General features: G+C 37.4%; 1 protein-coding gene across 4 annotated transcripts in view; it reads left to right on the top strand.

The window, feature by feature from the left end:
* The window catches only part of PDE4D (phosphodiesterase 4D), a 1,542,529-nt gene that overhangs the window by 725,296 nt on the left and 792,128 nt on the right, over window positions 1-25,105 (top strand). Inside the window, exon 1 of one of the 4 annotated variants that reach the window (XM_054555585.2) lies at window positions 19,326-19,958. The exons of the other annotated variants lie outside the window; for them this stretch is intronic. Coding sequence (XP_054411560.1) covers window positions 19,696-19,958 — 263 coding nt within the window. The 5' untranslated portion in view covers window positions 19,326-19,695. Of the gene's footprint in view, window positions 1-19,325; window positions 19,959-25,105 lie in introns of those variants that run through there. 4 annotated transcript variants of the gene reach the window in all.

Below are 25,105 nucleotides of genomic sequence, written 5' to 3'. Positions count from 1 at the left end.
TATTGGGCTCAGCTCTATGTGCCCAGCTCCTTCTTCAGTACAAGGAGCTCTCTCCAAAGAGGTCACTAAATCCCCTGCAAGTAGTCTTTAACTAGACCTTTTCAAACCTTGTCTCTTTTTTGCTTTGAAATGACACTGTACCATGAACATTTTTATGAAATCATTAAACATGTTAAACTTCATCAAAGCCATCATTTTAAAGTCTTCCATGATGTCTACCTTATAGAGATATACCATAATAGAATGCATTTTCTTCATTTTTCTATTGCTGAGAATGTTGGGTTTTATACATAGCTTATTATTGTAAGCAAATGTTGTGCTTTACCTTGTTCCTATTATACTTTTAATTCAGCCTACTGTTAGCATCTGTGGATAATTTTCTATGCTCATATGTCACTCAATATATTAGCATCATTCCCAGCTTTTGGCTTTACATATGCATTTTTAAGATGTATCTCTTACTTTTTAACCATCAAATCAGATTTTAGTTGCTTGATAGACCCAGCTTTTATATTTCAGTCTGTGCCACTTCTAAGGACGTTGTAGTGAGATGCCTATATAAGAGACATACATATTCAAGGAGTGAATTAAAATCTCACTTGAAATTTTAAATGTCACTGAATATTAATTGTGGCTGCTAATTGGTATATTTTCTAGTAATCACTTCAAAAGCTCCTCATTAAAAATAAATCATAAAAATAAATTACAGAATTATAAGAGCTTTTAGGTATAGTTCAGTGATCTAATTCCATCCATTTATCTGTCCGTCTATCCTTCAGCAAGTCATTTATCACCTTCCTTCTGTATATTACAGATGATAAAGACATCTGGGACAAAAAGGTAAGTCACAGACCTACCCATGTGTATGGGTGATAGAGTAGTGAATACAAATGACAAAGGGTGTGATTCCTTCTGTTTGAGAGGTGAAGAAAGTATTCCCAAAGCAAGTGACATTGAATCACTTAAGATAAAATGAAGAACTCAGCAGAAAGAAAGTGAAGGGGAAGATGCGGTAATAGGTTTAAATGGACATGGCATGTCGGCAACTAAATTTCTGTAGCTCCAGAATATTCTCCCTGGTCCCCTGAGAGGAAGTTACAGAGCTGTGAATCTGGTAGTGAAAACGTTGGTATAAGGAGCATAAGAAATGTGCAGATATCTACCATGAAACAGAGGAAGAAATCAAGGTTATTCAAGTAGAGGAATGACATGTTTTAGAAAGACTTTTGTTATAACATTATGGGAAATGGATTATAGGCTGGAGGCAAGAGATAAGACTTTGCTTTGTCAGTGTGACAGATTATTTTATTAATAAAGCACATAATTTACACTCAGATCTATGTGCGATGAGACCAATTCATGTCAACATGTCCAATGTTTTTGAAAAAATGCTAAGTTTTTATTATCTCTTTTTTTATTTCCCTGTGAAATATAGTAGGCTAGCCCTCTATTTCTCCTGGCGAAATCTTCAGATAGGTGGGGAAAAAATGTTGAAAAAGGGCATCAATGACCTCTTTTATCTTGGTTTTATCTGCCTTTTGGAAGATAGTTGATTCAAAGCTATGAAAAATCATCTCACCAATCCCACATTTCACTTGGTTGGACGATGTGTCAAGAGAACGCCTGAGGCTTCCTCTGTCCGTTAATAGGCCAGTTGTGAGTCACAGTCTGAACATGAGGAAATGTTCATGTACCTTTTCATAGTCATGGCAATGAGACTTTTTTGTGCCCAAAGTACTATCCTCGCCTAAAGTCCCTGTTAAAAAGGTTATTTTCTGCCACAGGCAGGGAGCAGAATGTCAAGATCCAATTCCAAGTGCTCCATCATCACTCGGATAGCCTCAGGAAGCCGAGGTTTTACAGCTGCCTGGAACCCACATGCTTCATGTGATGTAGAGCAGCCCTGTTAATGAGCTGTTTCAGGATTCTTAATGCCCTATGGCTTTGGAAACACTTGTTAGCCCACAGAGGGAGGGGAAGAGTTGGGAGCAATTGGACTACAGCCTGAATTTATTATAATTCAATTCAGTAACCACCTTATCTTTCTAAATCCCTGTTTAGAATCTGTTGAAAATTATAGTTGATTTAAGGTTTTCTCAGTGACGCATCCTGAGAGAAGAGGGAGATTACAGTTCAAGGTTTTCTACTGATCGATGGAACTTTCCAGACACATGTATGCAATTTTCTAAAGGCTAGAAAATAGATGCCGGGGATGGGGAGAGGGGAGGCCAGTTGATGTGGAAAGGCTTGTGTAGAGTGCCCACGAGTCTGCATTTCTATTCTCCTACCAGAAGAAACACTGCCAGCTCCCCCTACCCCCAACCATTCTCACTGCAGAGAACTGGCACTCAACAAACTCATAATTTTTCTCAACGCAATTCTTATGACATAACCTGACCAACCACATGAAACCTAATGAAGAAAACAACCGTTGCCATTGGCAACAAATGCAGGAGTTGCATCACAAGTAAACCACATACTTTACTTCACAAAGTTGAACATTAGAGTACCACCTGCAAAAGCATGGTACCATCCTTTGGTATGGATGAGATATCAGTTTACAAAACCTTCACTGGAAAGTCCATACCAAAATTTTTAAAATGCATGCAAAAGCTACTTGTGTTGACATCTTTCTTATCAGAGCTATTGCAAATTATTTTGTCTAGAGGTGGTTCTTAAAACAGCCACCTGTCTGTCCACTAATCATGTACATAGCATCCCCTTCCTCATCTTTATCCTCTGAAATAACACCAAGAGGTGAAAGAGTGTTTCAGTAGCTCACCATTCTTGGCTGTTACGTAATGGGTCAGATTCCCTTCTGAGTAGTAGGAGAGGTCAGTGATCCAGATCTATATATCTTTGTGCTTTTTCCACTAATATATTCTTAGAACCTAGTAGGTGCTCAATAAATGTTAGCTGTATGAATGAGTTAGTGAATCAATGAATGAAGTGTTAATTTTTAGAAATATTATGGTCAGAATTTTACTAGGAAAAACATTTGGTTATAATCACAAATGAAAGCTAGGTTTACTCAAAATTGGGAATAGTAAGTAGTCTTTCCATCCCATACCACAGGTATGCCTGTATTCTTTTTATGTGCTTACGAAAGGAGAGAATGTGGATTAAGTTATAAACTATTTGTACATGGTATTGTATATGTAAAAATCATGTCAGCTTTGAGGCCAGGATTTCTTTGTATTGAGTAAAATTTTCCTAAATATTTGCACATTGTATTAGTTCGTTCTCACATTGATGATAAAGACATACTCAAGACTGGTTAATTTATAAAGAAAAACAGGTTTAATGGACTTACAGTTCCACGTGACTGGGGAGGACTCACAATCATGGTGGAAGGCAAAAGGCATGTCTTACATGGTGTCAGACATGAGAGAAAATGAGAGAAAAACCATGAAAAAGGCATTTCCCCTTATAAAGCCATCAGATCTTGTGAGACTTATTCACTACCATGAGAACAGTATGGGGGAAATTGCCCCCATGATTCAATTATCTCCCACCAGGTCCATCCCACAACACATGGGAATCATGGGAGCTACAATTCAAGATGAGATTTGGGTGGGGACACAGCCAAACCACATCACCCATTTTAAAACATGCTTGATATCTATTTATTGCTAGAAAAATATAATTTGTATTTTCTTTTACATTTTTAATGACTGATTGTACATTTATTCCCTCAAAAGAGGCTCTCCAAAATACTGCCTAATTCCTATGTTAATAACAACCCAAACATGTTTTCAATACTAATATTAAAACAAATTAGCTTAGCAAATACAAAAGTTAATGCCTGGTTTATACAATACAGATTTGAGAAATGCAGGTTTCAACCTGTTCCACACCATGCCCTTCATTATATCCTTCTGCAAGAGATTTTATTCTTTACTTTTAATTCAATCAGAAAGAATTGAGAGGAATTTGAGCCCCCTTCTGCCTATTTAGAATATCATTTGTACTGACTTTAATCTTTTGCTCCTAATCCATGAATTCCTGAGGTCTTTGATTTACATCCATAAATTTGAAAAGCACAATCCCTTTTTTTTTAAAAAAAAAGGAGCAATGGGATTGCTCCTTTTGGGAATCAGAGACATGTACCTGTTTGTTCTCTTGGAGAGCTGTGGGTTATGGGAGGGAAATCCTCATCCTGCTTCCTGATATGCAGTCACTTCTCTCTTACACAGATGAGTCCTAAAACCTTTGTGAGGTCAGACAAGTTGGCTGGTTTTATTTTTATTTTTTTATTTTTGAGATCGTCTCACTCTGTCACTCAGGCCGGAGTGCAGTGGCCCAATTACCAGCTCACTGCAGCCTTGACCTTCCAGGCTGAAACCGTCTTCCCACCTCAGCCTCCCAAATAGCTAGGACCACAGGTGCACACCACCATACCCACTAATTTTTTGTAGAGATGGATTTCGCCATGTTGCCCATGCTGATCTTGAACTCCTGATCTCAACCGATTCACCTGCCTTGGCCTCCCAAAGTGCTGGGGTTATAGGTGTGAGCCACCATGCCTGGCCAAGTTGCCTGGTTCTTTACATGGAATGTTAAGGATAATTTTTTAACTAGTTCCAGGATCAATTAAACACAGATAAATAACAACTTATGTTTTGTAAATAAATACATCTGAATTGAATCTTACTCCAATTTAGATAGAAATTGATATTTTTCCTTTCAAATGAAATAAATGTTTTAGACTAGGACACCCCAAGTGAATTGAAGATTGGTACAGGAGCCTGAGGAAGGAAGTTTAAGAGAGTGAAAGCATGAGAGAAGAGCCAAGATTATGTAGCCCAGAGAAGGAAAGAATTATTACCTACCATTATTTTAAGGGACTGTGCTTCCTCACAGTAGTGGAAGACAGATGCTCATTTTTTATTCAAGACTGTAAAATAAATGGCCTTAATTTATAGATGTGGATGCTGGTTTATATCAATACACCTCAACCTGGGATGGCTCCCAATCTTGACTACACATGGGAATAACTTGATGAGCTTTACAAAAAAACTGATGCCTGGGTTGCACCCTGAGGGATTCTTATTTATCTGGTCTGGGGTGGTGTGGCCCAGGCACTGAAATTTACAAAATTCTCCGGGTGATTCTAATATGCAGCCAAGGTTAAGAATGCAGCTGTGCAGCTGTAGATGGAAGAATACCAAAACCAGGCCTTCTGCTAGTGCCTGAGCTTCTCCTCTTTTTAGTTTCTGTGATGTGTTCAGACATTGTTTCTAGAATCTCCTGGGTAATATGAGTTATAATCCATTGGATGGAGTAATACATTAACACATCCATTCTAACATAGTTTGGAAGGGGCCAGGATGCAAAGGGAAGTTAGAGGAGGAAGAGAAGGAAATGGTGAAGTCCAAAGCATGGGTGAAGGGGGGCCAATATAAACCCACAGAGCAAAAAGGAGATGTTAGGTCATCATATTCTATTACATAAATTGGATTTACATTTCCTTGTCTTTCATCCCTGGTCTTTACTCCCACAAGTCTCCAAATACAGTCATAAAATTCTCATGAGTTGTTATAGCAGAATTGCTTATCATTTACTATTTCTTAAATGAATGCGTAAATTGTATTACTTTGGCAGAAAGGATGCTGCTGGGTATCATACGTAATGTATACTAGTAAGGTGGACAGGACCATTAGGACTTTAAATTCCTTTATAATCTCAAAAGTCTGTGATTCTGATCTTCCTGGTCTTGCAACTCTAGAAAAGGTGGTAATCACTAGAGTAGGCTATTTATGGGCCTGTGAGATAGTGAAACATGCTATTAAGACAAAATGAGAGACTTCCTTCTCTGAAATGTTTCCATATAAAAGTAATATATGACTTAAGTATCCAGGGGTTCATGTAATCTCTCCATGTCAGTATCTTTTACGGGGAATTATTTAACCAAACATTAATTGAACACTTACGTGCTACACTAAAATCCCAGATTTGTCAAGTTCGCTTTTAAAAAGTGGGTACTAAGCCTAAGATATTAGCAATACTTGTATCTGAAAAGGCTTCATATCTAGAAACTATAAAGAACTTCTAAAAATCAATCAAAACAACATAGTTCTTAGAAAATCACAAAGGAACAGGTTTTTTGGACTCGAGGATGTCTATATGGTGAAAAAGCAGCAGTATTTTAGAGTTGGTCTGAACTGACTCACAGGAACCTATTTTTAAATGTCCAGAAATTTGTTAAGCAAATTGTTAATGCATCAATTATCTAAAGTTTAATTATGTAAACTTCAAGTTATCTGAAAAACGTAATACATACTCAAAACTCTCATCCCTTCCTAAGTGTTTTACTACATTCTGTTATCTCTGTTTGTGAGGCCATTTGTTTATTGCATCTGCATGATGGAAACACTATATAAAATGACATGTTACTTTGCATTTCTACCCAACTCCACATAGGATGATGTAAAGTTGGTAGCTTAAAATCAGCTTTAGTCCAGGTATTTATACCATGGAAATCAGCATATGCCACAAATCAGGAATTGATTTTTTTTTTTTTTTTTTTTTTTTGAGATGGAGTCTCGCTCTGTCGTCCAGGCTGGAGTGCAGTGGTGCGATCTCGGCTCACTACAACCTCCGCCTCCTGGATTCAAGTGATTCTCTGCCTCGGCCTCCCAAGTAGCTGGGATTACAGGTGCCTGCCACCACGCCTGGCTAATAATTGCATTTTTAGTAGAGACGAAGTTTCACCATCTTGGCCAGGCTGGTTTTGAATTCCTGACCTAGTAATCCACCTGCCTTGGTCTCCCAAAGTGCTGGGATTACAGGCATGAGCCACTGCACTCGGCCCAGGAATTGATTTTTTGTTGAATGTTGTTGACTTGTCTACAAACTGATTAAGAAAATGTTATTAAAGTTGTACATCATGTCTGCAACCATTACATTGTAAGTAGCACAAAAAATTTGGGGGAAACAGTCTTCCAGACTTTCCAGATGTAGCAAAGAAATTGCCTTGTTCCAACATACATTTTTATTGTTTCACTTTTGTCTTACTTAACCACTAAGTAAGACAAGTTCCTACATAAACCAATCATGTAGGAATTACACTCCCTTCTCAATTGCAACTTTAGTTTGATTACCTTTGTGGTCTTCTGTTCTATCGCCGTCATTTTTTTTTTTTTTTTTTATTTGAGAAGGAGTTTCACTCTTGTCACCCAGGCTGGAGTGCAATGGTATGACCTCGGCTCACCACAACCTCTGCCTCCCAGGTTCAAGTGATTCTCCTGCCTCAGCCTCCTGAGTAGCTGGGATTACAGGCACCTGCCACCACATGTGGCTAATTTTGTATTTTTAGTAGAGACAGGGTTTCACCATGTTGGTCAGGCTGGTCTCGAACTCCTGACCTCAGGTGATCCGCCCTCCTCAGCCTCCCAAAGTGCTGGGATTACAGGCGTGAGCCACTGTGCTCGGCTCATCATCACTTTTAGATAAGGAAACTGAGCCCTAGAGAGTGGTTGGCTCTCCTCAGGCTCCAGGACAAATATGACTTAGTCAAAACTATACTCCCGTTCTTTCATTCACATAAAACTACTTATCTAAGGATGCTGCAGCAACACTGCTGTCAGGCCATAATTCAGTAAGTTTATGGCTGAGGCCTTATCTGTAGACCATTGATTTTGCTCAAGGAAAAAGTTACACAAGCTAGCAATAGAGTCCTTACCAGGCATTACAAATTCTACACTGATGTGTAAAAGAGGGACTAGGCACAAAGAATACATGCTTAGCACAATCTATCTTTATTATAGGAAAAGCAATTTAAAATGTATTTTACTGAGTAGTGCCAGAAAATTACCGAAAAAGAAAGTTAATGCTTTTTCCTTCTCAAAACCCTTCTATAATGCGTAGGCATTGTCATATTAGAGAGACTCCTGGGAAATGCTTGGTCAACTAAAATTGTTAAACAGCTAAAATTGAACATTGACTCAGAAGCAACATGAAATACATCTTCCCACTTCCAGGCTGGAGTGCAGTGGTGAGATCGCAGCTCACTGCAACCTCTGTCTCCTGGGTTCAAGCAATTCTCCTGCCTCAGCCTCCTGAGTAGCTAGGATTACAGGTGCCTGCCACCATGCCCAGCTAATTTTTTAATATTTTTAGTAGAGACGGGGTTTCGCCATGTTGGCCAGGCTGGTCTTGAACTCCTGACCTCAGGTAATCCACCTGCCTTGGCCTCCCAAAGTGCTGGGATTACAGCTGTGAGCCACCGCGCCCGGCTCACTGATGCTTTTCTTAATTTCTTCTGCCTAAGAAATAGAAGGTATTCTCGAGGGAAAAAAGGCATTGACAACTAGTTCAGGGAAATTGATGACAACATAAGGCTGTTTGAGGAAAAAACGTGGGATCTCAAAGACTGTTGGTGGGAGTGTAAATTAAATAATCTACTTTGGAGAACAATTTGGCAGTTTCTATTAAAATTTAAAAATGCTGATATCTTATCACTTAATCCTACTTCTAAGTATCTATTATTAAAAAAAAATACTTGGCATGTATTCCCAATGAGTTTTGCAAGAGTGTTCTTTGTAATAGTCAAAAGCTGGAAACCTGAATGCCCTCCAGTAGGGAAATGGCTAAATGAAATATGAAATAACCATACTATTGAATACTATGCATCAGCTAAAAATAGCAAGAGATCTTTGTTGAGTGAAAAAATAAATTGCTGATTGATCATTAAATATAACACTATGTTTTTAAGAAGCCTCAGAAAACAGTAATATATGATCCTATAGGCATAAAATTATTTATGATATCACACGGAGGTCTATAGAATTTATTGTCCCCTATGGCAGCCACTAGCCACATGATGCTATTTAAATTTAAATTAATAAAATTAAATAAAAATAAAAATTTCATTTCTCAATTCTATGAACCTCATTTCATGTCCTAATGGCAACATTTGGATGGTGGCCACTGTAATGGAAAGTGGAGATCTAGAAGAATAAACATAACTGACAACAGAGTTACCTGGGGGAAGGTTGAGTTTGGGGATGGTGGTCTACAGAAACTTTAGAGTTCTGCAGAACTTTTAACATTTTTACAATGAGAATATATCATATATTATCTAGCTAATTTAAAACAAATACATTGTTAAAATGAAAAGCATGCCTAGCCAAAGGATTTCTTTTTTTTTTTTTTTTTCCGAGACAGTCTTGCTCTGTTGCCCAGGCTGGAGTGCAGCGGTGCAATCTCGGCTCACTGCAAACTCCGCCTCCTAGGTCCAAGAGATTCTCATTCCTCAGCCTCCCAAATAGCTGGGATTACGGCATGTGCCACCACGCCCAGCTAATTTTTGTATTTTTAATAGAAACGGTTTTCGTTATGTTGGCCAGTTTGGTCTCAAATTCCTGACCTCAGGTGATTCGCCCGACTTGGCCTCCCAAAGTGCTGGGATTACAAGTGTGGGCCACTGCACTGGCCTAGCAAAAGGATTTCTAAAACAATGTATAATTTTAGTAGATAGATCAGTGTAAGTTGATTTGAACACCCTACATTTTTAGCCTGTTAACTATCTAAAATCATAAAAAATAGTAAAACAAATGGCAAAATCATTTCCTCCTTCCTTTTCTACCTATGTCTAGTGTCTATTGAACACTTACTATATTCCCAGCATTTAAAGTACAAGAATCATGAGGCAACTGCTGTTTAGACTGAAGTGTTTTCACCAGGGGTGTATCAAGAGGATTTCTTTGTCATAGGCTAATTTCCCTTATAACTGATTAAATAATTACTAGTTGGCTTATGCAATGTTTATGTAATTACAGAATATAAATGGTGGTTATTAGCCTAACTAGAATATATGCCTTTATAATATTGGTGTAACATTCATATGTATTTTACTAGAGCTTAAAATAATAATTTCAGAAAGAAATTCAAATTGATTTTCATAATTTAGCAACCATTTGAGCACTTCCAGGTCAGAATAACTTCTTGGGAAGCCCCAGAAAGAAAAGCATATACCTGCTTTTACAGTTATCCATAGATTGACTATAAGACTAGGTGTATTGAGTTGGCGGATGCATACTTTCTTAATTCTTTAGATAATAGGTCAATAGTGTGGTAGTGAATCTTGATGGTAAGTGTCCTTGGCATGTTTCATACTGCACAGTAGACTAGACTGAAAGTCCCAGGAGACTGTGAGTGTAGCAAAGAATGAATCTTGTATCCCCAGATACACAAAGACCATGTCTTCACTGGACCCACAGAACCTAGCACATAGTGTGTCTTACTAAATGCTTGTAGAATAATTAAATAAATTACATTCAGAAAACAGTCTGTAAGTCTTAAAGTTTACCTTTTAATTATGTAATTATTACTTTTAATTTATAATTTATTAACAGACATAGATATTCACAACACCTGCAAAAGAGTTTATTTCAACTTCTCTTTTTTGTCTCATCTAAAAAGTGTGGATTTAATATAGCAAAGTTTGCTTCTAGAATGGAATCTTTTAGAGTGTATATGAGCTTTTAAAAAAATGATTTTGTTATGTAATATTGTTATATAAGTTATGTTAGAAATTGCATGATTTATTAAAATATCAGCAGTGAATTTAAACATTACACAAATGCCTGAATATAAAGAAATAGGATCACCTGTGTCCAAGTTAATTGCCTTCTTTTGCTGTATTCATTAGCCATCAATCCCTACATAATCTAAGGCCAAGATACATATGGAGCAATCTATGGACAGGCGATAGCATCCCATGGGAGCTCTGGAAATTCAGGAGCTCGAGCCTCACCCCAGATGTACTGAATCAGAATCTTTATGTTAGCATGGTCTCCAGGTGATTAGTAGGTCCATCAGTGTTTGAAGAACACCTGTCTGGCCTTCAGTTGCCTTTATACATCTCACCAACAGTACCATCTAGTCCAATATTTTTCTGTCCTGTTAGTTTGTCCACAGCCTCCCAACAGGCTTCTGTCCACAAAGCTGTCATTTAGATGCATGGCCCCATCCCTCTCATAGCCTTTGCTAAGGTTATGTCTTTTACATTTGGAGATACACCAATTGCAGAGGAGGGTGAAATTAGCCTGAAAGCAGGACCATAACAATAACCTGATTCTAATGGAGGCTATTACCAGGGCAGCCAGTACCCGAACTAAGTCATCATTCCGCTGGAAGCATTCCGTTTGGCTGCAGTTCAACAAAAAGAAAAAAGAATGCACACCAGAAAATCAGGAAGGTTTGCATTATCTATCAGTTATGTTTAAGGAGATGTTTGTGGAAAGTCGAGTTAAGGGTTTCTGGAAACATTAATATCTGGACATGCTGGAGGATGCAGGTGGATTTAGAGCCAGGCAAGTCTACATTCACAAATCACATTAACATATTAAAAGACAGACAGCTCTTACTCTGAGGAACCCCATTTAGTTGTATTCAACCCAGCTCCGTATATTTTTTAAATCACAAAATGCTTTTTTTCATGAAACATTCATTAAAATTAGGCAAAACTCATCTTTGGTGACACATGCTTTGTGAAATGTGAGTGGAGAGGTTCCTCTGAAATTGTCTAAAAGGTAACTTAAGCCCTGATGTTTTAGAAAATTTGACTTATTATGTAACAGTGAATATACCTATCTGTGTAGTTTCACTATTTTAGAAGTAAAACAATGCTTTGATTTCAAATATTAAATTAACTTAGGCATTGCTCTCCCACTCCGTCTCCCAAGCTGTGACTCAGATATCAGAACAAATTTTTTACCTAGTTAGGGAATAAAGTTTCCCAAGTTTCAGAGCCATAAAAGCATCAGTAAGGCACCTATTTATTGTAGCACTCTGTTGTTTTCCATCTTCAATTTCCTAAACATTGAATATCTTGTTTTTCATTTTTCTTCTAAAAGCATTTGTGGTATATAATAACACCGCATGAAAGTGGAAGAGACTATATTGGCTCAGGATGCACTTGATATTTGTTTTTCTTAAATGACAAATGAAACTCCCAATTCAACACTAGGATAAGATTTTTTAAAGTTATTAAACCTTAGTAAAGTTATATGACTTTATACTGGGAAAGTGAGTTCCAGAGAAGTTTAATGAACTTGTTCAAGGTGACTTCGCTAACTTATTACAAAATGGGGAATACAACTCTGGTTTCCATAATGCCTTTTGTAAAGCATCCCACATAAAAATCTAGGTTTCGGAAGATTCCTTATAGTTAGGTATGAAAAAATGTTATTTCTGAAAATATTATTTCTTTATGAGAAATCATTGTTTAGATATGTTTAACTTTAGAAAACATTTCCAACTATAATTAAAAATCTATGAATTATAGACATGTTCAGTGAAATACACTGTCTCATAGAAACCATATTCAAAAAACAGAATGACTGAAACAGATGTTATGTATGGGGATCAGAGGGAAGTTATCCAGTTATATTATACTAATTTGAGAAAGATTCTAAAAAAATCCTTTCTTGGGGGCCGGTCGGGGGTGGGTACAGCAAATGAAAGAGAAAGATAAGGAAATGTGTTCCTTGGTGTTGAGTTTTGAATAGATCACTATTGTGTTATATTCCTCTGAATTTAGGGTACATGTTGGATTTTGTTCCTTATCATGTCTGTTATGTGGACAAAGACAACAAACATTTGTTTCTTCTTGTCAACTTTCATTATGCACAAGAACTCTGAAGGTCCACCCAAGATCTTTTGTGCACTAAATGTCTGGTGTTTGTAATACAATGAACAATTTTGGGAAGTTTGAAAATCTTTTGATTATGACCTTGAGGATTAGAGATCATTTGGTGTGGATGACTTGGAGGAACTTATTTAATTTTTTTTTGTATGTCAGTTTTCTCAGATTTAAAATGTGGGTAATAGTAACCACCTTGTTAGAATGATTGTAATGATCAAAACATGTAATAATGCGAAGTGCTTATGCTTAGTGCACTAGTGTTTTGCACTTACATCTAGCTACTTTTTTCTCAGTAATTCAATAGGCTGAGGGATGATCTAGTATAGATAGAGTGAGATATGGGATTTTTGTTGTTGTTGTTGACAAGTTGCAGACAAAATGTTTGGTTATTCCTCTCACTGAAATAAAACCCAGAAATATAGGGTATTATAATATGTTAAACATTTAGTGGCTATCAAAATTTATTTTCTTCTTTGAAGTTAGAGTAATATTTAGAGAGGGCATTCTGGGGTTTCCTTTTAGCAAAATAATTAGAAGTAATTTCCGTTCATTATTAGAATTTTTAGAATGACTATATTAGGAGGAAAGGGAAGGTTCTTACCTAAATTGTATTGCAACTTTTCTCCGAAATAAAATAAACATGCTGTGTTAAAATTGCTGGTATAGGCCAGGCACAGTGGCTCATACCTGTAATCCCAGCACTTTGGTAGGCCAAGGCGGGAGGATCACTTGAGGTCAGGAGTTTGAGACAAGTCTGGCCAATGTGGTGAAACCCTGTCTCTACTAAAAACATGAAAATTAGCCCAGCGTGGTGGTTGGTGCCTGAAATCCCAGCTACTCGCTACTCAGGAGGCTGAGGCAGGAGAATCACTTGAACCCAGAAGGTGGAGGTTGCAGTGAGCTGAGATGGCACTACTGCACTCCAGCCTGGACAACAAAGCTGGACTGTGTCTCAGAAAAAAAAAAAAAAAAAAGAAAGAAAAAAAAGCCATTATAAGTTGTGGCCTATAAAATGTTAACATTTCTTTCAAGTGAAATAATGACATACTGTTTCAGCAGAGATCACTCTAACATTTAGTTTTAATCTAGGAAAAAAAATCCCATATAACTAGATTTGATCTTTTTATTAAAATGAATTGATCTTAGAAGAGCACATCATATGCTGAAAATATAGCTCTCATGTAAATCAAGACATATATTTGTTTTGTTCAATGAAATCTAGAAACTCTTAAAAAAAACTGTTTACTGGCTTTTGATGTTTAATTGGGTGGAATGTATAAGAAATATCCGATGAATTTTTGACTTCTGTATTGACTTCCAAGCTTATATACAGCCAATGAACAAATCTTTCTAACTCTTGTGCTCACTTTCTTTCCATTTCTACACAAATTCATATTGAATAGGAAATATTGAAATAAGATCTTTAGAATCCTCCTCTTGCAAATTTTAGAACATATTAAAACCAGGTTAAACTTATTTAAATCTCTTTATATATTGTTTACCCACCTACCATGTAAATTTTACTGATTTTTCCATAGTAAAAAGTCTAAAAATCCAATGCATCTTACCTCCCCTAAACTACCTATCTCTCCAAACCTATCATTATTCCTCCATATGTACCTTCTTTCAAGACTTAATTCAAGCGCTGCCTTGTTTTTGAGTTATTCTCTGTCTAAATAAATTATTGGTCACTCATTTTAACCCAGGAGGCACCAATCATTTCTATTATTAATTTGATTCTTAGTATTTATTTTCTTTGTTGGGAGTTTTATTTATATTTCCTTCTAAAGTAGATATTTTACTTTTTTGGAAATCTCCGCCTACTAGCCCAGTACCTAATAAAAGGTTGATGATGATGATGATGATGATGATGATGATGATGATTTGAAAAACCATGTTCTACAGTGTTCAGATGTGCTTTTAGATAAGGGGATGATATAATTTTATCATCAAACTTTATAATGAAAAATAATCATGATGAAAATTTAAGATAAAATAATTTTAGAATATATTATTTGGCTAAGTGGAAAACTATCATGGAGTTTAATTAAAATTTCTTCATATTGAAAGAAGACAGGTATATAGATGAGAAAAGAACATAAAAACAAAAAATATCTCAGGAATTCCACCTTCAGCTGCCCTTACTTCAATACCATGCCTCAGAAAGAACTTCATGACTTGGCAGGCTTTACAGGTCGACTTGGTGTATATTCTGAGAGTAGCCAAGGGCAAAATTTAGTGTTAACTAGATTAAGAACTCAGGGGACTCAGGTGTCTACTATTTTCCATAGAAATAACCATAAACTATTTTAAATACTAGATCTGCTTTCCTTTTGGGTTTGTATAATGTAGAGTCAAAATAGAGGCTCTGGCACCTCATAGACACAGATTTAAATCCCATTTATGCCATTGGTAAACTATATGACTTCTGGCAAGTTATTTAACCTTCTTATGCCCTCATCTCTAAAATTGTAGTACAAAAACAACACCCTAAGTGTGATTGCAAGGATTAAGGGAAATAAAATGCAAAGTTCCTGGTACATAATTGATATCTACTAAGAGTGAATTTCTCTAAGTTCCTTGTATCACATAGTGGGTAGATTTTTATTTACTGGGTGGTTATTGTGTACCAGGCACTCTCCTAAACACTTTATATCATGGGGATTAACACATTTAATCCTCGTAGCCTTCTTATGCAATAGCTACTATCATCATCATCCTCATTATTATCGTCCTATTTCACAGACCTGGAACTGAGCCACTGAAAAGCAAAGTAACACAACTAGTAACTAGTACTTCTGGGTTCAAAATAAACTTTTCATTTCTAAAATTAACCCATACCTTCTTATCCAGTAGACAACATAACCTCTCCCACTATCAGGTCATTTCCATGGACTATATCCTGTGGACAATTTGAAAGCGATCTCCTTTTAACCCTTCTTTATCTAATTAGAACATAGTTTGGAGAAGCATACAATGTTTTCCATAGCTGAGTATAAATCATTTCTTCCATCCTTTTGAATGAGCCACATCATTGCTCCCTTTCCATTGTGGGAAATCTAGCCTTGCTTGTTTTTACCTAGACAAAAGCACACTTTTTGTCTCAGAACATGTGAAAATCTCATCTTCCTTGTTACCACCTATAAACGATTAATGAGACAAAACATTTTCAAGGATTCCAAATAATCTAAAAAAACCCACAAATTTTGAAAATCCACAAAGAGGTATCTAGGAAAACTTTTATGAAGTTAAGAGATGTTATCTGCTGTTCTAGGCGTGGGTGACTTTATCAAAACATTTCGCCCACTTTCAAATTTCCACTTATTAAAACCTGAGGCCTTATTTGGCTGTCACTTACAGTACAGTGTTTTTCAGACAAGTTCCTGGCAGCTAATTTTAAAGAGATTTTGTGAAAAACACAAGCTGTGGAGTGCTCCTGTTGGAAGAGTGCCCTCTGACCCTCTGCCTTAACATAAGAAAAAATTGCCAGTCTGTCCAAACCTCACCCACCTTTGGTTATCTTCAGAACCTTACAATTTGTGTTTCCTAAGGCAGCAATTTTCAAGCATGACTTTGAAACAGTGCAGGCTTTTTCAAGTTATTTCAAAGACTGGCCAAGAATTCTCAAAACAAAATTAATTTTGTAGTTTTAAAAAGCAGTATGCACATCATATATCATTTGGCAGATTTAGGAGGGTAATAGTAAGCATTAGGAAATTGAATCAATAATAATAATGGGATATGAGGACCTGTAAAGAAACTCTCAATCCTGCTTCATTACTTTTAATGGCAACAACTGTAATTACTTTTGCACCAACCAAATACACTGAAATCCTTTAACATACACCAAAGCAATGGGAGATCTGCAGAATGCTTTTGTTAACCATAATGATCAATGCATTTTGAATAGAATATTGTTATATCTACTATTTAGCTTAATTGTGATCATTAACAAAGTGCCTAGACTCTCTGAACGTTCTACGTGGCATACTATTTATGAGAAGATCAGCATGTAAATAGTTTACTCTTTGTAAGCTCTTCTACAAGGTGGCTAAAAGCAAGAACTAGAACCCAGAGTCCCTTGAACTCAATGAATTTCCCTATTATTGCCATATCGTTCTTTCTTTTCTTTTCTTTTCTTTTTTTTTTTTTTTTTTTGAGATGGAGTCTCGCTCTGTCGCCCATATCATTCTTAGTATCATCTCTTCCTTTACTTGGTCACTAAGAGTCACTTTTCTCTACTTAGAGCCAGACATTTAAATATCTCCAGCCTCCGGGATCTCATCTGGGTACTTGGGCTACACTTTTTCATGTCAATCATTTTGCACTTGTCATCTATCCTATTAGGCTATAAGCTCCCCAAAGGCAAATATAGAGATATAGTATCAAGCTAATCTTTTTATTTATTTATTTATTTTGAGGCTGGGTCTCACTCAGTCATGCAGTCTTGAGTGCAGTGGCATGATCATGGCTCACTGCTGCCTCAACCTCCCAGGCTCAAGCAATCCTCCCATCTCAGCCTCCTGAGTAGCACTGGGACTACAGACTCATGCCACCACACTCAGCTATTTTTTAATGTTTTATAGAGATGGGGTCTTGCTATGTTACCCAGGCTAGTCTTGAATTCCTGAGCTCAAGTGATCTTCCTGCATTGGCCTCCCAAAGTGATGAGATTACAGGTGTGAGCCACCACACCTGGCCAAGCTAATCTTTAAATACCCTAGAGCACCCATTATAGTGTCTGGCAAAAAATAAATGCCCATAAATGTTTGTTGAATGGAACTGAGTCTTCAGAAACTAGAGATTTTTTCTAAAATAATTTTTTTTTGCCATTTCAGTTTAATACATATCAGTTTTTCTCACTTATCCTATCATCTGAATTTTTTATTTCTTTGAACCTGAACAGGCTTTGTGTCTAGACTGCTGAGCCTTTAATTTTGTTGTTGTTGTTCGTTTTGTTTTGTTTTGCACAAAACTAAAAACATGTACAAATACATTTTTAATTGCATTTGTCCATTCTAGTTTTTACTCCTAAAGTGCACTTCTTTTCTTTCTTTCCATCAATTTCTGAACCTTCCCTTCTTAAACTTTACTTTACCCAGAGTTTTCTCATCATATATGCATTTCATTTTCATTGTACTTTTCTGCATCTGATTATTTCATTTTCCAGTTGTTCTGGTATGTTTTTCTAAGTATGGTCCAATCCTTTCCATTAAGTTACAAGCTCCTTGAGGGCAAGCATTGCACACCTGTTTTGCACAACTTCTAAGGCCGTTGTCAGTCCCTCAGCCCACTTTATAGAAGTATAGTATATATATAGATAATACACACACACATGCACACACATACTTTGCCACTTAATGATGTAAAGTGACAAAAACTTTTATATTGGTAAAAATTATGAGAATAAGAATAATCATACCCTGATTCTTCAAATTCAAATATTTGTCTAACATTTTTTGATGAAGTCATAGCACTTATGTGTCATTGAATTGTTGTGGGCATGCTAACAGGAAAGATGGACCAAGTGGTTGACCCTGTGCTGCTGTGAATAGAACCTCAGAGTACACTTTTCTGTAAACATTTAAAAGGCAAGGAATTGGAACTTAAAGTGGAGCAACCAGGGGGGCAGGGAAACAGAAGAAACTTTTAAAATTGACCTAATAGTAATCATAGGAAACAAAAAGAATCATTCCAGTCTCCATTTTTTTTTTTGGATGCATTTTGTAGCTCCCTAAGTTATTGTGTTTTAAAAAAAACATAAAATATTCCTAGATGGTTAGAAATGTGATTTGATTTCAATCCCACATGGTCTGTAGCGTCACTAAGCTACTGGGAACTTCCCTATGCAAAGGTTTGAGTTTCTTTCCAATGCTGTTTAATGTCTGCACTCCTGTCCACATAAATGAGATTTAACAGGCTTTACTTCATACTTTCTTGTTACAACATTTTTACTTTTTTTCCAATTGCAAAATTATTTCTTTTAAGTTCTCTGAATAAGTTTGTTGAAGCTCTATTCATCACACATAAAAATCTTACATTAAAAAGCAATAAAGGAAATCACGAAAAGCTAGATGTATTCCACTCTCTTATACTTGAATACATGAAATTGTATATATCACAAATAGTAATTGAAACTACTCTTATGAAAACTATCTGTCCTTCTGGAGGGGCATTAGTTTAAATGCAAAGAGAAAATATATATCGTTTGTGAGTCTAAATAGTGTTGTTAGTTCTTTGAAAGGGCCATAATTAATAAGGTTGTAGAACACAACTGCAACCTGTAAAGTGTTCCATGTGTAGTATTTTGAAACCTTTTGTTTGTTTGGGTTCTAACTAGAGACAGAGGGAGAAAAAGTCAATTTCATTCTCATGGGATTTGTCTTACATGGTTCATCAGATTGAGTTTAGTAAGCAGGGAAGTATTTCTCCTTGTGTAGCTAGTGCTTGTTTATTCTTCCCTTATTTAAAAAAAGAGAGAAAAAAACAAAGGATTGGCATTTTTCTTTTATGAACGTGGACTGTAGGGAGATAAATAGCCCTGCGGGAGACGAAGGTCAAGTTCAAAGTTTTTCTTTCCTTTGGATTCAGGAATAAGCAAATGGAAAGACTAGCCAAACAACCCAGCAGCAGGCATCTGATGGTTAAGCCCTCCCCCAAGGACTTTTTATGTACATAAGCAGCAGAAGTCACTCGCGCAGCTGCGGCGCATTAGTTCCGATAGTTTTAACAGGCTGCTTTGCAGCACGGACAAAGCCGTGCGAGCCCGGTGCTTTCCCTCCTTGTTCATTTGCTATGCGAGCTTGTCAGTGATCTTTGGCAGGGGCTTGGGAGAGGAGGGGTGACGTTTAATACGCTTCCGCGGAGGAGTGCGCTCGCCTCCTCTGCACCCAGCCCCAGGCTCTACAGAGAGACTGAGGCAGGCGACTGAATGCACTAACAGCAGCAGGCTCCGACCTGCTTCCCTGGACATTTCCCGGACCGTGAGCGAGGGAACCACGTTGTCCTGGATTCTTGCCAGCTGTACAAAGTTGACCAGGAAAATGGCTCAGCAGACAAGCCCGGACACCTTAACAGTACCTGAAGTGGATAATCCGCATTGTCCAAACCCGTGGCTGAACGAAGACCTTGTGAAATCCTTGCGAGAAAACCTGTTGCAGCATGAGAAGCCCAAGACAGCGAGGAAATCGGTTTCTCCCAAGCTCTCTCCAGTGACCTCTCCGAGAAATTCCCCCAGGCTTCTGCGCAGAATGCTTCTCAGCAGCAACATCCCCAAACAGCGGCGTTTCACGGTGGCACATACATGGTAAGGTTTGCGCAGACCACGCAGAAATGGTGGCCGTTTCCCTTCAGGGATTCCTGCTCTCGCGCCTTTAATTTTGGGGGTAGGGAGGGAGGACCATCATCATTCCTCAGCGGGGATTTATGGCCAAGTAATCTCCCTTAACCATAAATCCCACAAATGTCCAAGTCAGGGCAAGAATCCTGGAGACTGGTACTAGGAGTGGTTGAGGTGGGTGGTTCTCAAAGTTCAATTCCTATTGCAAGTTCCTACAAGAAAATTGGATGCCAGATGTCAAATAAGAATGCAGTTTTATTCCCATACGTACGTGGTGGCGTTTCTTTGATTCCTTAAACTAATTTCCCTGCCAGGTTCCCCAACAGCTGAGGAAAGAAAGGACCAGAAATGAGGGGAGGAAAATCATAGTTTGCTCTATTTTCTGCATGATCCCCACTTGAACAGAGACACGTATAGTGTGTGTGTAATGGTGTGTCTTCATAAAGCCCTTCCTCACTCCTGACTTTGATATACAGTATTCATAATCTTAAACATGCCTTTCCAAAGGAAAGAAAGGGATTAGGAATTCTACGCAGAAAGTTGCAGGCTGGTACTTGGTAGTATTGTTGTGTTCTTTGAATTTGGATAGTTAGAATATTTTGCCAATCTTTTAATTTTCTTTGTGAATATTTTTATCTTCTTTATAATGGGTGAATTTGTTTCATGCATATGCTTCCATGTATTTTTCTGGAGGATTCGTGATCTTTTCCTGCTCTTGAAAAAAAAAAAAAAAAAAAGAAGAAGAAAAACTCGAATATTAAAACAGACCATCTTATTTGGAGTATTTGGAGTTTCTGCCTGAGTAGAGGCCATTCCAAGCTCTGATCAGTAAGTCTGAGTACTAGGGTCTATGTTACACACTTAGATAATTTCAGGTAGTAGTAGGTTCTATACATTACATCTACATTTTGATAAGATGAGTATAAATTATGATAAAGAAAACAACAAAAAAGAATGAGTGTGTTAGTTGAGAAACTGTATGACTAAATAATTTTTATACAGTTTTGCCATAACTAACTAAACAGTATGTACGTTAGCAATGGGAGGAAAAAAAAGCAGAAACAAGGCTTTTAGGAGGAAAGCAGCAAAAAGAAAAAGGAATTAAAATCTAAACTAGTGATAAGACCGTGCTCAGGAATGCATTGATGTTATAGATGAAAGTCAATGACAAAGGAAATAAAAAAGCATGTCACACCCAAAGACATGACCAACCTCAAAACTTTGGTTTTAAGTAGCTAGATCTCTGACTGGGAAGGTGTTCTTATTGTCCCCAAGATTTTAACACCTAGATGGCATTTCTGAGTTTGGTTGATATAATGGCCATAAGAGGAGTGAGACAAACATTGACTTTTTCTGTCTTAAAGAAATTATTGGGAAATGATGGCTTCTCTTTGAGGAAGACTTTTTTTTTTTTGGAAAAAATTGTGAGCAACAAACAGTGAATAAAAGAAAGGCATGAATAAACACTGGGAGATGCACTGAAGGAGAAGGTTGGCTCAAGGCCAGGCATCGGGTGCCAGAGCAGGAGAGCTGGCATGAGTTCCTACGGAGCCAGGACCAGAATTTCCGTGTCCAGTGTCCCTTTTGGTTCCGCTGCTTTATCACTGCAGTTCCTAAATTGCACCTATTGCTGAATGAGTGGCCCTCAACTCAGCTGTTTGATTTCTGTCTGAGTGGAGCAACCTAGAGTTCAGCTGGAGGTTATCTGAACTATTTAGACATGTCGGGATGTAACGAAGGCAGGAAATCCCATGAAAATAGGCTTTCTTCTGACATTTCTGGCACTTCCTTTTCTGGTGCTGTTTGGAAAAACTTCATGAGCACAATTTCTATCAATATTTCATTTTAGTGTATCAGGTCACAGCCCAGTAAGAAAAGCATAAAGAGAGCAATGGAAACCAGAAATAAAAATCATGGTATCGATTTTCAGTAATTCAGAAGGAAGCAGATTCCCCTATGGACTAAAACCATCAGGCAAGGGAGTTGGAAAGAGTATCTCAAGTTTTCCATATTGGTTGAATGGGCCCCAAGACGTTCATAATATCCACAGGCATCTTTTGACAAAAATCTCATTTGTGCTTTCACAGTTTGTACTAAGCACTATGGAGAATTTTGAAAATATGTTTCAAATTGTTCTGACATAAATATAAATATATTTGTATCTAATTTGTTGCTACTACAGTGTACTGCCTCACAGTGTTGGTTTCCTGCTCCTGGTATTCCCCTCCATTCGCTATGCATACATTTAATACCTGCTGAGTCTAACATGTTTATTCTGTACCTAATTATTACAAAGTTGATCAAGAACCGTTTGTTGGTTTCCAATAATTTATACCATGGTAGAATAAATCAATAATATTGGAAGGCATCTGTTTTAGCTAAGATAATCTTGCTGTTCTACAAAATATTCTCCAAATCTCATTGGATTGGCACAGTGAATTTTTATTTCTTGCTTCTGCTTTTTGTGGGGAGGCAGCCTGCCCCAGCCACTGGGTGCCTCAGGGACCTGGAATTCTACCGTCCTGTGGTTCCATTATTTGCGACATGTGATTCCCAAGGTCGCCAGGCTCAGATGAATCAGGAGAAAGACCATGAAAGAGGATGGTGTGTGTGAGCTTTTGCCAGGCAGGCCGGGAAGTGCACATGTCACTTATACTCGTATTCTTCTGGCTGGAACTCAGTTCTATGGCCACATCTAACTGCAAAGGAGGCTGGGAAACATAGCTCTGTTCCAAAGCATAAGGTAAAAGTGCTGGTGGCTAACCTATCTTGGTTATATAGTATGTTAAGGGCTATCTGATTTACCCTCTATGCCATGGTTGGATTCTTAGAATAACATCTGTAATAACATATGCCATGGTTGAATTCCTAGAATAACATCTGTAATAACAAGTCCTTGAACCTCTCGTCAAACCTCCTTGATGAAGATTATACAGAAGCACTTCTGTTATTTGATAGGGCTGTTGATTGGAAAGACCTTGCTTCTAAACAGTAGAAGTCTCCTTCCCTGTAACTATCATCCATGGATCCAAGATCTGCTTTGGGAATCCTACAGCTTGAATTTTTGCTCCCTTCCATTGTGAAGCCCTAAGGCAAGTGGCTTGGAGTAACCCACCAGAGAACCAGGGCCCTGTTCATTCAGTTTGGTATACCCATGCTTGGCATGATGGCTGGTCAATGGTGGAAGCTTAATAAATGTCTGTAAACAAATTAATTAATCAATATTTTAGTGTTCTCATGCTCTTAAAAAAGACTTCTCTTGGGCTAAGCACGGTGGCTCATGCCTATAATCCTAGCACTTTGGGAGACTGAGGAGGGCGGAGTCCCTGAGCTCAGGAGTTCGAGACCAGCCTGGGCAACATGGCGAAACGCCGTCTCTACTAAAAATACAAAAAATTAGCCAGGCATGGTGATGCGTGCCTGTAATCCCAGCTCCACAGGAGGCTGAGGCACAAGAATCACTTGAACTCAGGAGGCGGAGGTTGCAGTGAGCCATGATTGTGCCACTGCACTCCAGCCTGGGTGACAGAGCGAGACTGTCTCAAAAAAAAAAAAAAAAGAGGGACTTCTCTTTTCTTAAGTAAACATCCTGTTATTTCATTTCTATATGCTATATTTACCAGGTAGTTTTTATCTAGACTTCTCTTGGGTTTTCATGATCCATTTAAAGAATAGCTACTGAACTGACACCATACTCTAGGTGCTGTGTCACTCAGCACCAAAGCAGTTAGAAAAGAGACTGAACTTAAATTCTTACTTTGCATTTAGTAATTGTGTGACTTTGGTCAAGTTACTTAACGTGTGCTTCAGTTTCCCCGTTACTCAGTTTTCTAGGAATGGTATCTATTGGGGGTTGTGGTTTAATTAAGTACAATTATGTATAAATTAAGTGGTTGGGTAGGGCTGGACCTTTAGTGGGTGTCATTATAAGCTAATTTTTTTTTTTATTATGCGCTCTGTGCCCATTATTCCAGCCTTGGTCTGCATGAACCTTTAGGATCATGTTTAAATTTCTAGATGATTACTCTGTCAGTCATTTGTGGATGAATTAGAGTGAAGAGACAAGAGTTGAAAGAAACCAGTGTATGTCAGTTTTATTACTGTAGGAAAGGAGAAGGCAGAAAGGAGAGATACTACTGAGGCAGAACTGTGGGGTTTGGTGTCTCTTCTCTGCCCACTGTAAAAATACATCTTTAAAATTCCTGGTTTTCCTAAAAGGTTCCTCCAGTTCTCCCAACTGGAAGTAATCTGTTCCTTCTTTCAAGGAACAGATTTCTATTGCGCCTCTTGTCTCTGATACTCTCAATGCTTACTAGTAATAGTTTTATCACTAGCTAGTATGTGTTGAGCACTGGTTTTGGTCTGGCACCATCTGTTAGGATTAGAACTCTCTTGTGTCTCTGCTTTTCACTAATCTGTTTGACTGCTTTTACTTAACATGTAATGCCTTGTAGTTCTAGTGATTATAGACGTGACTCAGATTTCATCTGGTAGGGGATTCCCTCTATCATCAGCAGTAACTACGAAGTCAGTGGAATCTCTGGTGAAGAAAACTTAACTTCCAGTACTAGTTTATTTCAGGAAAATTGAAATCAGGAAGTTCTTCACATTCTTCAGGCTTTTCTCTTCATTGAATTTTAAGCACAGTTTTGGGGTGTAAGGCCTAAATAAAGTTTTAGAAGAACAAGGTAGAAATGCTGGTTTTCAGTCTTTGGGAACTTAAAAGTTGCTGTTTAGTCATATTTAAATCATAAAACCTGTTATCTTCACATATTCTTTTAAAAAGTAATTTAGTATTATAATCACTTAAGTTATAATTTTTTCATATTTTTATAATACACATCTATATATCCACGACTCAGATTTTTTAAATGCCAAAATTTTGTCATTGTTTGCATCAGTTCTTTTATTTTTTTAAGAATAAAATGTTACAGATAATGTCTAAAGCTATCACCCATCCTATTCTTCCTTCGCAGAGGATCCTGAAATCAGTGTGTTCTTCATTGAATGTCATTATCTTTTAACTTCATATGTATGCATCCTGTTTGTGTGTTTACCATTTTATATATAGAGATGATACATGTATATATATCTACCATAATATGCCATACTAT

Source organism: Pongo abelii, chromosome 4 (assembly GCF_028885655.2).
Source record: "Pongo abelii isolate AG06213 chromosome 4, NHGRI_mPonAbe1-v2.0_pri, whole genome shotgun sequence".
Taxonomy (NCBI): Eukaryota; Metazoa; Chordata; class Mammalia; order Primates; family Hominidae; genus Pongo; species Pongo abelii.
The sequence above is the reverse complement of the archived record's forward strand: the minus strand, read 5'-3'. Positions and strand labels throughout refer to the sequence as shown.